Raw genomic sequence first — 14202 nt, 5'->3', positions numbered from 1 at the left:
TTTACACACACAAACACACACGTGTACATGTACATTACACTCGGCTATTTTATTTCAAAGAGGCAAAGTGGAGATCTTTTATTTAAGTTTACAGAATGCATGATTTGCATTTTGTACTTGCAAATAAATATTTACATATACATTAAATTCAATTATACATAGTACATACCGCTGAATGAAACTGCTATCATCAAATGGTTTATATGAATACAGAGCATCGCAAGAAACTCATCACTTCAGAGATAAAAGATAATCGATGAGTTTTCTAAATGCAAAATGTATGTGTCGCATAATGAAGGCTATTCTTTCCATTAAAAAAAATCAAAGTGATGTTCAGTCTAATCTAAAATAAATTTGCATCATATAGGATGTAAGAATGGGTACAAAATTAATGTCTTCAAAATCAAATATTTCAAGTACATGTCGCGTGCAAAATATTATCTAAAGTATAACTCGACAATTGATCCTGAATGATGATTAAAAATTAAAATTCATAACCTGCAATAACATTCATCACTGAAATAGCTGTAGAACTAATCTTACAAATAAAACATATTCGAGGAAGCACGATAGCTCAGTTGGTAGAGCAGTGTTCTCGTAATCCGACGACCCAGGTTCAAAACCAAGGCGATGCACTAGTGCCCTTTGGTAAGGCATTAATCCTCATTACCAGGTCTCTCAGAGAGGACCTAAAGCCATCGGTCCTCTGGTTGCTTACTAACAAGCATTTATGCTTTCTTAGCAGTCGGGTAAAATAACCACCACTACCCATTTCACATTTATATCATGAATAATAAGGAAATAAAAACATAATATACTTTCCCAAAATATGTTGTATTTGGTAAAAAAATATTTTACCATTATATGTTCTACCTACCGGTAACTAAAATACATGTATGTGTGAAATTTTACTCCTTGGATGTATAATGGATTAATGGCATTATATCAAATGAAATGTAAATTAAACAAAAGGAATATTGTTTTTAACTCCTATTTCTATATTTTCTTCTTAGTTATGAATTTTAAAAATATAAGTAGGGTCTTTTTTGTTGTTGCAAACATCTTGCATTTTAAACTAGATGGAATTCGACTGCAGTCGAAAATGATGCCTCCGTCATAGAGCAATTTTACAAACCAAAACAGAAGAAATTTTTCGAATTCAATTTCAATTGTAATCCATTGACAGGTTCTCAGAATATCGTGATAACAAGCAATTTCTCATATACAGAATAAGCCCTTGACCTTTGACCTTATGAACCAAGAATCTACTCAGTTCATTGGCTCTGCATGTAACATACATGACCTAATTTTGGCAGGATTCCATCAATCGGTTCTTGAGATAACAGGATCACGAGCTGTTTTTGCATACATAATGTGCGCTGTGGCCTTTGACCTTTGACCTCATGACTCCTAAATCTAATCAGTTCATTGGCTCTGCAAGTAACATATGTGACCTAAGTTTGGCGGGAATCCATCAATCGGTTCTTGAGATAACGCGATCACAAGCTGTTTTTGCATACATAATGGACACTGTGGCCTTTGACCTCGTGACCCCAAAATCTAATCAGTTCATTGGCTCTGCAAGTAACATACATGACCTAAGTTTGGCAGCAATCCATCAATCAGTTCTTGAGATAATGCGATCACGAGCTGTTTTTGCATACATAATGAGCCCTGTGACCTTTGACCTTTAACCTCGTGACCCCAAAATCTAATTAGTTCATTAGCTCTGCAAGATACATACATAACCAAAGTTTGGCAGGAATCCATCAATCGGTTCTTTAGATAACGCGATCACGAGCTGTTTTTACATACCTAATGAGCCCTGTGACCTTTGACCTTTGACCTCGCGACCCCAAAATCTAATCAGTTCATTGGCTCTGCAAGATACATACATGACCAAAGTTTGGCAGGAATCCATCAATCGGTTCTTCAGATAACGCGATCACAAGAACGGGACGTACGTACGTACGTACTTACGGACGGACGGACGGACAACCCGAAAACATAATGCCTCCGGCTACTTCGTAACGGAGGCATAAAAACTATAGTGAAAATGTTGTTTACCTTTTAATGCTCATGACATCCATATTTTTTTCTTGATAATCCACTTTCAACAAAAGCACCATATCAGACCTTAATACTTCATTTTCTTCATATCTTTAAATCGTCAAAAACATATATAAACTTACATGATACTTTTTTAAAGCAATAATGTTTTTAACAAACATTTTACTTTAAAACATGACGAACAAATTAAAAGCATGCTAATTTCTATATGAAAAAAAAAGAAGAAATGGATATTAAAAAAATTAACAGTGATGTAGACCATAGTGTAACATAAAAAATGAAAGTAATGAACAAAAAAGACATAAGCCCATACACTAAATGATAGAAGTCACCAAACATACATTTGAATTCATGACAGGAGTTTCAAACATACACAAGTAAATGAAGATTCAGATCAATATAGGGAATCTTGATAATTTTTTCAACAAGCATTGTCTCCTAATATTCCATTTCAGAATGCCCAAAATCTAAATCATCTTTGAATGTCCCACTATCTATTTAATCGACTAAAATGATAATGTACAAAGATCAGATACAAATGAGACATTTGCTTATGAGACTTTATATGAACTTTAACCTATTATCTAATTTAAAACCCTCTAAAACCTATTAGGTTTTTTTTATATTTTTAACAGCACAATGCAACCTTGTCAAATGTACAGGTACATGTAGCTATAGAAACAGTGGTACATGTTTGCAAAACAAATTCATTCTAATAAAATAAACTGAATTAATTATCATGTTGAGATATGTACACGTATCTAAAATAAATGTTTCTTCATATTTCAAAGTAACACATGGTATTTCAAATAAACTACATAAAGCTGACATTAATTTAAACTTTTTAAGACAATTTCACACCAAGAAACTAGTAGCCAGTTGAACTTCCTGATAACAGGTGACAGTCTTAGGATATTTGTATCGAGAAAGGATCTCCAAATAATGCTTTTCAGCATCAAGTTGTACATATCATCCACAAAGAAGAATAAATATTCTGTATAGTCTCTAGATATATAAAAAAAAGCAACGGTTGAAAGCACTCATGATCCCAATCGACTGAATACATTTTGTTTGGACACCTGACCAGCAGTCTTCTTGCTTGTTCCTGGTCCACCCATCGTAACAGTGATACTTGGTGTGGTGGATGTAGCCTCTGCTCTCATCAGACCTAACCTATCCTGCATCGTAGACTTCTTCTTAGGCACCTGTGACCCCACTGGAGCACCCAGTCTCTTGAGGACCTTTGTGCTTGCTGTGGCAGGGGAAGCTACCACCTTGGATGCCCCCAGTCCTGCTTTGCCAAGTCGTTTCTGCATGGCGGTTGGCTTTCCTCCTAGGGTTACCGTCACTCTTTGCTTCACGCCAGGTTCTTTCCTAACACTGCTAACCTTTGCGGCATTGGCTGGTGCCCCAAGCCTGGCCTGCATTGACTTCTGGAAGATGGGTCTCTCTGAAGCTAACTTGACAGTCCCTGTTGCTAATGTCCTTGTCATTGGCTCTGCTCCACCCAGGCGATCCTGCACCTTTGATTTCACCCCAAAGGCATCCATGTGAGTGGTTGTGGATACCTCTGGCTTCTGCACACCAAGACGATCCAAGGCTGACCTTTTGGTTGCCACCTTCTTCCTTCCACCGATAGTCACAGTCACCTTTTGCTTGGTGCTGGCGGGAGGAGTTGCCACTACTCTTGGTTTTCCAGGCAGTGCTCCAAGTCTAGCCATGACATTTTTAGCACCATCAGCAGACGTGGTCACTCGGTTTGGCGTGACAACCTTCTTTCCTAACCTCTTCTGGAGACTTGCTTCTGGCGTGGCAGAAACCAGCTTTGAAGCTCCCATAGTAACTTGCACTGGTGTAGGTTTTGTGATTCGAACTGTAGTAGCAGCTGGTGCTGGTGTGAGGGATGGTGAAGTAAGAGACTTCAATACACCTTGGTACTCAACTGGTTGCGAACCTGAGACAACCCTCTTCCGCTGGCTACCTAAGCGATTGAACACATTGGATCCAACAGGAGTCTGCAGAATCAAAGAGAAAAAGATGACATCATTTATCATTTTCTGATATCAAATTTACTATTATACTGAAGAACCTACCATGCTGAAGAAAAAAAAAGATATTTTTTTGTTTTAATATTGGAGAACATGGAAATCCAAAAACCTTCATACTTAACTTGTATAAATTGCAACAAGATAATTTTTTCTTCCGTATTTCAAAGTTTCTGGCCAGAAGAATGGAACAATCAAGAAAAAATGACTTAATTCACATGTGTGGTGGCACGAAAGGCACTGTCTTCATAATAGGACATGTCAATTTATACATATAGGATTTTTTTTTCTCAAGAATATCAGAATCTGTAACATCTGCTTTGACATACTGCCAACATACAAAATTGCAACCAAGCTTCAAACCTATGATTTGATCTTAATAACACTGGGAGATGATCAATATCATATATGATGGGCTCCTATGCCATCAAACATCGAGTCTATCTAGTAATTTACCTTTGCTGCTGATGTTTCCGCATTCTTCGATTGTTGCACTGGCTGTGTGACCATTGGGCTTTTCCCTGATCCAAGACGAGCAAAAACTGAAGAAGTTTTCTCTTCTTCTAATCCTAAAATACAAAAAATAGACAAGTGCTGTAATGTAGACTTTTGCTGCTCTACGTTTCTTTTCACTCTGACCACCAGACACAGGAGTTTCGTTAGACTTTATCTAAACAAGTTGGACCTTTATCAATATCATACTTATCATTCATCCACGTGTATTTACATCATAAAGAAACTTTGCGATATGTCCTCATGCTGAGATCCATCCATCTAGAATAGTTGTAACTATAAATATTTCATAAGGATGTAAATACAGGATTACACCAAAAATGACTGCTGCAGAGTATCTTGCTCATACTTCAATTAAGAAATGTGAGTTTATGTGTGCGTGTGTGTTTGTGTGTGTGTGTGTGTGTGTGAGAGTATTTGTATGTTCTATATTCTGTAGCTTAGTATTTTCATCCATTGTATAATCATATGTAACATTCTTTTTACTGTAAATGTATGTATTTTGTTATAGGGCCCCGCTCACAAGCTTAGCTTCTAAAGGGGTCCTAAAACCGTTCAGTTTATGATGTAATCAAGTTAGAATATGTTGATTGATGTGCTATTACCAGTCTCTTTTTTATGTAACAGATTATATCATGCTTTGTATGGTTTTGAATAAACTGAACTGAACTGAATTGAACTGAACTGAACTGAACTGAGTACTTTAGATACAACACCCACAGTATACGTAAAGCAACCATTACAACCTCAAACGCCTTAAAAGTTAAATTCTGTGAAATGTAGGGTACCGGTACTCCTATTGTTACTCTAATTCAAATTGAATTACTTTCCAAGTAATATCATTTTTGGTTAGGGCTTGGACAAGAAAATCAGAGAAATTCTTTTAAAGTATAAAGAGGTTGGCAAGTATTTAAAGAAAGCTTGTTAATTATATATCTGTGCATTCTTTGTCTTTGTCTTTTACTTAGCTCTAAACCACAAATAATTTCTATCTGTTTTAGATGCCCCCTTGATTAACACTCTTCATGAGCACTCACCTTTATGCTGCTGTTGTTTCTGCTCCAAGATTTTCATTGTCTTTGGCGTGGTTCCTTTGGGCAGGCTGATGACGTATTTCCCTTCCTCCTCTGGCTTCACCATACGTGGCCTTTTGACTGGAGTCACCTCTGCAGTGTCTCCTAGTATCCCACATGTCTTCTTTGTACCTAGGAGAACCAGCAAGATAATAAGTCAAATTGTGCACAGTCCTTTGAAAGAGTGACAAGTGAACCTTGCCAATCTATGCGATACATACACCACTAGTATCTTGTATAGGATAAACTAGAATTTTATCCAAACAATGACAAAGTGAAGTTAGATATCTCATGCAAAATACATATGAAAACTTATATGTTGTAAAAGTTATTACATGGAAAAAGCATTCACTATGTCCTGTGATAAACATGCTAGCTGAAGTTCCACATAGCTTTTATTTTTCGTTTTTTATGAATCTCTTTCCTTCAATTCTATAGAGACCTTGATTGAATAATACCTGGGATCACATTGTTATGCAAAGAAATTATGTAAAAATGTTAGATTTTTTTCAAATTTTCTGGCAGAAGTGACTGTGATCTTAAAGCTTATCTGCCGTAGTTTGTAGGAGGGATTAGACTGCCCTGCAAGGTCACTGGACAGGTGGTTATCTCATCAACTCAGCTCTCAGTTAACATAAGAAAAAGAGGATCATGGGGAGCAATGGTCACCGATTAGGCATTATTTGTTTTATAGAGGGCGCAAGTAGCTGCAAGTAGTGCAGTGGGCCTTTAAGGTAATACTGTTACTAAAGAGCATTGGTGAACTCACTGCTCAATGTATCCTCAGCCTTGTCCACTGTACAAGACGATAAGAAACAGGATATAGGTTTTAGGATACAAAGAGAATCTCTTAATACCTCTTTATACATCATTGAGAATATAGGCCCTATCGACCACACCCAGTGCTAAGGCTATTCTTTATATACAAATTTCCGCACACACAAAAAGCAGTGAAGAAGTGAAGATTCCTATTCACAAAGCATTGCTTCACAAAAAGTGCTATCAACAGGCCAACCTGACATGTTTAATCCTTGCAAGACAAGCAGTTTGCACTGTTTTCTTCTGAACACACATATTAGCACACATTTTGAGGCTCTAATCAAGAGCAAATTAAAGAATTAGAAAGATGCACTAAACATATGTAATAAATTGTTTCTAATATGATGCCGTATTTTGACAAAAGATTAATAGTATACATCCTTTTTTTGCTTAATGATATTATCTTTGGCTATACAGTTCAAAATTCTGATTCCAAAATTCTTACTATTCTAGAAACACAACACAACAGGCAATAATGAAAGTCGTTATTAATTCACAAGAGACCCCATTAGAAGAAAAACAGGAAATTATCATTATTAGGCCCTCTTTATGAAGGCTGACCCACAAGATATTTGGTTTCACATTCTTTAAAGGCATACAACTCCATCTCCAGTAAAAGTTAAAAAATTTAAAAACATAACTACAAAGCACTTAACAGCAGGATTAATCTCTAACCACCTCTATGACACATTTGTTATCACACCTAACTACTACATGTGAAGATGTATTTCATACCTCCAACTGGTACAGCTCCAAGCCTGACTGCCATGGAGGGTGATACAGTGACCTTTGAACTACTTCCCTCCATGAGGCCTTCTTTTCTCATGTAGTGCTCCAGCATTCTGTTTCCAGCTGGATGTGGAGTTGAAAGAAGAGGATATTTTAAAACTTTGAGCTGTTACATAACCATGCATATACACATGGATCCATTAAACATCTTTGTACATTTTAAGCCTGAGTCATTACGGTTTTTGTGCTAAACGGTTAACCGTTAAAAGTATACGGGCGGTTTCGTTTAACCGTTTAATAATAATCTGAAAAAGTGAAAATACAGTATTTGTAATAGTGCTGTAGCTCGGAACCCTGCTGGTCTTCAGACTGTCGGGCTGAGCATTCCCAGCCCCGGACTATGGCACAAATTGGGTCATCCTGATAAACAGAGACCAGTAATAAACAACATAAAACATGTCTTATTATTCCTCATCTGAATTTGATATCATGATTAACCTTGCAAAGTTACTCTGTGAAGATAGCTGATCTGTGACGTGTTTATATATGCCTTTGCAATGCAATGTTTGCACATGTCAGGGAGAGAGCTCCTTGCATGTATCATTGCCATATGAAATTATGTGGAAGTGTGTATCACACACACCCAAGACACACCCTGCAATGAGCTGATCCAAGTTAGTGACCAATCAGGAAGGTTCCCTAGCTATGTGGGTGGAGTTTGATACCAGCATAAATTACAGGTTGGTGACCGCGCGTGCTTTCACCGTACCCAGTTCAGTGGGAGGTCAAGAAGCCACGCCCACATGTGTGCATGTGACAAGCATGAGCTCTCCATCTGTGTGTATGTACAGTGTATTTGGGCGCCAGAGGTTTGTGTGTACATGTGTGTGTGACTGAGAGAGCATGCATGGGCTAGCATGTCCCTGCATGTCCCTGCATGGACGAGGCAGAGACACGAGAGAGTAAAGAAGTAAAACAAGTGAGACTAGATAGAAAGGGTGGCTGTGTTAATCGGCTGAATTGAAGAACGATCAAAAACTTAAATTACTCACAATATCCAAGACTTTGTTTATTGATATTTCTAAAACTTCAATTATTATTGTTATCAATATTTTTGTATTTTATTTATATAAGAACATTATTTTAGGGGGCGAGTCGGCAAGGGATGGATATTAATATTGAGAGAGAGAGAGAGAGAGAGAGAGACTCGGGGGAGAAGGGATGTGAGAGGAACTGACCATTGAATGTGTAAACATTTAGAAAGTTGTGAGCTGAGAGTGCAGTAATAAGAAAAGGTACATGAGCGATGAACACATTGCAGAGAGAAGGGAATAAAGAGGGTGAGAAAAGAGAGAAGGGGGCTGGTTGTTTTATTGTTTACAAATTCATTCATGGGGATTACTGCTGCCAGAAAGCTGGCGCGCAGCGGCCAGGGTGTAACATTACACTGCGGTTTCTTTGATTATCTTTATAATAGCTGATGGGCTATTAGCACATTCCAACATGTATGCAAATAACGGTTAACCGGAGCGAGAAATGCTAAACGGTTTTGATGAATGCGGTCGGATAACCGTCGGTTAAACGGTTTGACTCAGGCCTAGTACATTTGTATCATACTATACATAAATTCATTTATTGAACATGTGATATCAAAGCAATGATCTGAGACATAAATCTAAGTGATACTCACCGGTAGTCTGTCGCTTCACTTCCACCTTGGCATCTGGGTTAGTAGACAAGGCTGTTAAGGCAGGCTTCTCATTTTCATACTGCAAGAAATCAGAGGTAAGCTATTAGATTCTAACAAACAATGTTATAAACTCCTGTATTGGGTACATAAAAAGACAGAGAAAAAATAATTAAATACAATTTCTTTTAGTATGAACATGAGGACATCATCCAGTCTTTCCAAAAGAACATGTTTTTCAATCATTCATTCATAGAATTTATAATTTTTTACTACAAATGGGCCAGTTCACAAAACAGTTCTAAAGGCTATGCAATAGTTCTGTATTTAAAAGTTTGGCTGCGGCCAAAATGGACACAGCCCCACATTTGGACCGTTCCATGAGTGTTTCTACCTACCTTTATGTGAGCTGTCTTGGCATATTTGAGAGTAGCAATCACATCTCCCATGATGGAGATTCCCATCTCCTTCAGGTACTCCTTGGTGAGGTCCATCAACATGCTCTTCTGGATGCGGTTGTCTAGGAACACCACAGAATACTTGGCAGCTGAACCAGCAGGAATACCAGCAGCAGTGAAAAACTTGATCCATTCTGACATTTCTATGGACAGGGTCAAAATTATGAAAATGAAATTTTTTTTTTTTTGTCTAAAGGTAGTCCCTTTTGTGAGTTTGAATTACAGAAAATCAAATCATATTACCATTAGATGTTCAAGGCTACCAACTTATATTAGCAAAATATATTTGGTAGTTATATGTAAGCTCAAAACTTATGTCAATTTTTTCATGTTTACCTTTGGTGGGATTATTCTTGAGTAACCTTCAAATGATTCAACAAAATAAACTTACTTTGCTAAAATACCGGTAAGTCATTTTTTAAACATATATCATATACTTTGCACAACACGGTGCTACCAGTGCACCATTACGGTCAAATAATAGCAAGTTGAGTCTTGAACCCACACTTCGCGAATGAACGAACAGCTGCTACTTGGTATTCACTTGCAATTTTTTTTTTGCCAGAACAATAAGGCAGAAGTAAACCATCACACTCATTGCTCACATTACACACAGTCACACATTACATTGGTTTACAGGCAAAAAAAGCCTCATAATAAATTTCCAAATTTCTTGATTAAAAGTGGGTTTTTTGGCGAACAATACAACTTGTTCTTGAGTTCTTAAGTTCTAAATTTACATTTTAAAAGCACATTAGACCAGTCTTTGGAAATATGGCATGATTGGCACCAATCACACATTTCTTTTGTCCGACTCCTGAGACCTGACCACGTTAAACTTAAGCTTACATCGGTCCTTCACAACCTCGTGCATATTCAGAATTTTCGAGCAAACGGCGCTCTGTAGAATGAATATTCATATTTGCTGCGCCGCCACCGCACATGCATACTTTCTCTTCGCAATGTTGACGATACAACAAGGATGGCTCAGTTTAGGATGAGGAATCACCCCTTTTCCCATCAAAGACTTCTTTAAATTATAATTTCAAGTGTGGTGCGACATGCCCAAAGGAGTCGAAAACACTGTAAGTCAGAATCTTTAATTACTACCGTTACACACTTCGGGAAAAATTTTGTCAAACCCGCTGTTTGATTTTTGTTTCAGATGTCGCACTGAAGCTCCGACGCCTTTGGCGTCAGACTCGGAGCTTCCAGTTCCTGGAGTTACTTTTGAGTATGTCCACGCCGGGAGTTCCAGGTCAAATTTTGGCTAGACTGCTGAACTAGCAGTAGCACCCATAAATTACCTAAACACTATCAGATGATACAATCGATAGCTTTGGCATAAATAATAAAATACCCCCCCCCCCCCCCCATTCACGGGACAGGGTTAACTCACTACAGCAAAGCATAGAGAGTCAATGCTAATGCCTATTGACCTCTAGCACTGCACTACGTGTTAATAGGCAGCATTTAAATACATGAATAGTCAATACACTCACATAGTCACAACACACAAATGCACAGTCATGCCGATGGATGTGGCTGATCGGCAATTAAGTTTGACAGTTACTCACTCAGACAGTAGTAGGGTGTCTGAACGATTTTTCAATTTTCAATTTGGGATCGTTTTTCACCATTTTTGTTTGATATTTGAATTAAAAATGTAATCAGAATAATACATTTCAAATTTCAAGTCTCGCCGATGTTTCTATCAAAAGATACAGCCCCTTCAAAACGCTGAAATATTCATAGCATTTTGCTCAGAATCGACAAAAAAGACGTACACGCGGAGTTATGTTGTTTTGCTAAATTTAGCCAAACAGCTGTATCGCGCGATATGCAAGCGTATGCATATCGTACGCAAGTTGCTCAGCCAATGCGCGACTTGCAAGCTTGAGCCACGATGTCTCCGCGATATGTGCCATTGACTAGTATGGGTGGCCGTTCCCGCCATAGAACCCGGAAGTGAATACACGTTGTAGTCAATGGCAATATCGCGGAGACAACTCTCCGCGATATTGCCATTGACTACAACGTGTATTCACTTCCGGGTTCTATGGCGGGAACGGCCACCCATACTTTCATTCACTATAAGCGCACATGTTACGCGATATAACCATGGTTTGGACTGAGCGGAGCTCACGCCTCCCTAATTAGCTGATTCCAAAAATGTGGGAAGGGTATTTTCAAACTGTTATAACAAATGATCTCTTGGGGCTAGCGAAAAAAAAAGCATCTGGATATTATCCTTACGTCTAGCCCTGCTTAAGCCGCGGGGCGGCAGCTCAGGAAAGTGGCAAATTTTGGAGCTAGAATGCAAACAACATTTCAATCGCTGTTTTGACCAAGATATTTTTAGAATTCTGGGGGTGGCCCCCGATGGGGAATATGGAGAAAAACCTGCTCTTTCATATGACACCTCATTTATTGAGTTTCACCTTCAGGATCATTTGTTATAAAGGTTTGAATTTCAAATTTTTTCATAAAATCATTGACCAATTTTGGACGGACGCGCAATGCACGTAGACCACATAGGGAAGCGTACAATCTCTATGGGAAGAGTTTTAGCACACAACATTGGGTGCGCGATCAGACACCCCAACAGTAGACTCTACCGTCTACGTAGACTCACAATTTTAATTTTTAAATTGTTCTTTCTAACATCGGAAAGTTGAAAAAAATAATAAAGTACCGATTTACAGTGAAATCAGTTGAGTTTTGTACAGTGGTGTTTGAAATGTTGAGAATCAATAGCACAGCTTTTACACAGCCAGGATAGAAATGCAGCTATGTGCGGGTTAACTAACGCACCTCGAATTTCAATATGTGGGACAATGGGTCCAATTTACAAAACGTTCAGGCTGTATTATTTCTTTATGAATATTACTTCAAACTAGAATTACTAAATGTACTATAATTGCACATTTTTCTCAGTACTAAATATAGATTATTCAATTATTTACCCATATTTGCGGCCATTTTCCAATCGTTCCGCGAGACGAATCAAGCTTCAGCAAATTTCCGATAACGACGCCAGGGGTGATATCGTTTAAAAAGACTTTTACACCAGTCGTTATATATCGCTAAAGAAAAAGAAAATAATAAAACTCATAATTTCAGTTCTGTATAACAAAGTTTTGGTATGGGGTAATGAAATTGGTTCAAATGAACATATTGGAATCATATGCGATCCTACAATATGCAGTGATCGTTGTCGCGGTTGAAATCGAATCTAAAGTTATGAAATTGTAAATTATGAACTCTTTATGTTGTATAGCTATAGCTCCCTCTCAAGGTCAAGATATTAATTAAGCTATAAAACAATGTTTCTTTATTAAAATATACCGATTAGCTATTCCCGTTTAGAAATTATATATTCTGCGATTTTCATGCTCGCAGCTACCATTATACGGCCGTAGCCGCTATTTAAAATTAATCAAAATTTACCGGGAGCACCGGTAAATTTGTATATTCAATTTTTCTCGAAAACAGAAGTGTTTTAGGGGCTAAATTTTCTAGTGCTTATAATACATCCACAGGGGCATCCAAATATATCAAAGTGGTAAAGAATCACTCTCCACCCAATTTTCAAAATTCCCCAAAACTTTGTATTACCTTTAATAATATGTTGAGAAATATTCTGAAAAAAGCAATGCTTGTTCTATTTTTGGGGATGAACTAACTGCGTTGTGCAGTAATATCTCCCTATTATTATGTGAATGTGATATTAGTAGCTTTGTTACAATTATATTGCAGTTTTGTATAAATTATGTTATGTACGAAAAAGAATTGGAGTTTTCAGAAATAAAATCAATGAAGGAAAAAAAACGGCATGCCCAAAAAACACCCTTTATCATCATTATCATCATCATCATCATCATCATCATTTTTGGACCCCATGGAAGTACAGGACCATTATGAAAATGGTCCTAAACAACCGTTTGTCTATAATTATGTAACACATTTACCTACTTTCTTATCATTGTAAATGTGTTTGATATGTATGTTTTTAAAACTTGTATGTACAGGTTGTTTGCACATGGATTTCGGACATTAAAAAAAAGAAGTAAAAATCATCTGGGTCATCATCTGACATAAAACATCAGTTCTGTACACTATACTGTACGGCAAGATATTTTGTTTATATGTAGAATCCGGGGGGGGGGTACTAAGATTTGGTTTCGACAGGGGTGTGCCGCTCAAGTTTCGAAACCCCTACCCATTATAAGGGGTCAGTTTGGGGCATTTTTCTCGAAAAAAATTAAATTTGTCACAATTTTTGGCTGCATAGCAAACACTCGAAAATTTGGAAATTTTGACAAAACGGACCCATTGTTAACGGCATTTTTGTTAAAGTAGGACCCATGTTTAGGAATTTTTTGTGAAAAAGTTACCCATTAGAGTGGCACACCCCCGTATGTCCTAATATGGGAGTACCCCCTTCCCCCCCCCCCAACCGCGGAAGAGAATGCACATTCCAAATGGGGCCAGCTAGAATTTACGATCAATGGGGTTGGGGCAGTGGGGGCAGTGGTGACAGTGGCGGATCCAGGGGGCCCAGCCCCCTCCCCTGGGAAAAAAAAACAGAATTTCTTGAACCTTTTTTTAAGAGATGGGCCCCCTTCCTGGCGCTCAAGGGGAGAAGTGCGATTTTTCATATTTTCGACGGCCCCCAAAAAATGCTCACTACCCACCCCTCCCCCCAACCCCAAGCGAATTATCGGCCGGCGCGATTTAAAAAAAAATGGTGCCCCTTCCCCCCCCCCCCCCGCTTATTCACCGGCTAGCTGTTTCGCCCCTAAATA

At 38.0% G+C, this 14202-nt stretch overlaps 1 protein-coding gene across 3 annotated transcripts; it reads right to left on the bottom strand.

Annotated features, from left to right (window-relative positions):
- Positions 1-2177: 2177 nt before the first annotated feature.
- On the bottom strand, positions 2178-12471 carry LOC592234 (uncharacterized protein C19orf47 homolog). Of its 3 annotated transcripts, XM_791767.5 has the most exons (8): positions 12361-12471; positions 9335-9537; positions 8940-9018; positions 7256-7372; positions 6471-6497; positions 5666-5833; positions 4572-4684; positions 2178-4085 (listed from the first exon to the last, which is right to left on the bottom strand). In XM_791767.5, exons 1-8 carry the CDS (start codon positions 12374-12376, stop codon positions 3111-3113), a joined length of 1698 nt encoding a protein of 565 aa, XP_796860.4. In that variant the 5' UTR covers positions 12377-12471; the 3' UTR covers positions 2178-3110. The 3 variants fall into 3 exon arrangements, with proteins under 3 accessions (XP_796860.4, XP_003726478.2, XP_030854619.1); XM_003726430.3 differs by lacking the exon at positions 6471-6497; XM_030998759.1 differs by lacking the exons at positions 6471-6497; positions 7256-7372.
- Positions 12472-14202: the final 1731 nt, after the last annotated feature.

This window comes from Strongylocentrotus purpuratus, unplaced genomic scaffold (assembly GCF_000002235.5).
Source record: "Strongylocentrotus purpuratus isolate Spur 01 unplaced genomic scaffold, Spur_5.0 spur5_scaffold_5, whole genome shotgun sequence".
NCBI classification, from domain to species: domain Eukaryota; kingdom Metazoa; phylum Echinodermata; class Echinoidea; order Camarodonta; family Strongylocentrotidae; genus Strongylocentrotus; species Strongylocentrotus purpuratus.
Note: the sequence above shows the minus strand (reverse complement) of the source record. Positions and strands in the feature narration are given on the sequence as shown.

Coding starts and splice junctions, on each gene's coding strand:
- LOC592234 (XM_791767.5), bottom strand. Junction 9,019..9,334: donor CCAAGACAGCTCACATAAAG/GTAGGTAGAAAC, acceptor GATTTCTTGCAG/TATGAAAATGAGAAGCCTGC. Junction 7,373..8,939: donor AGTGAAGCGACAGACTACCG/GTGAGTATCACT, acceptor CTCCACATCCAG/CTGGAAACAGAATGCTGGAG.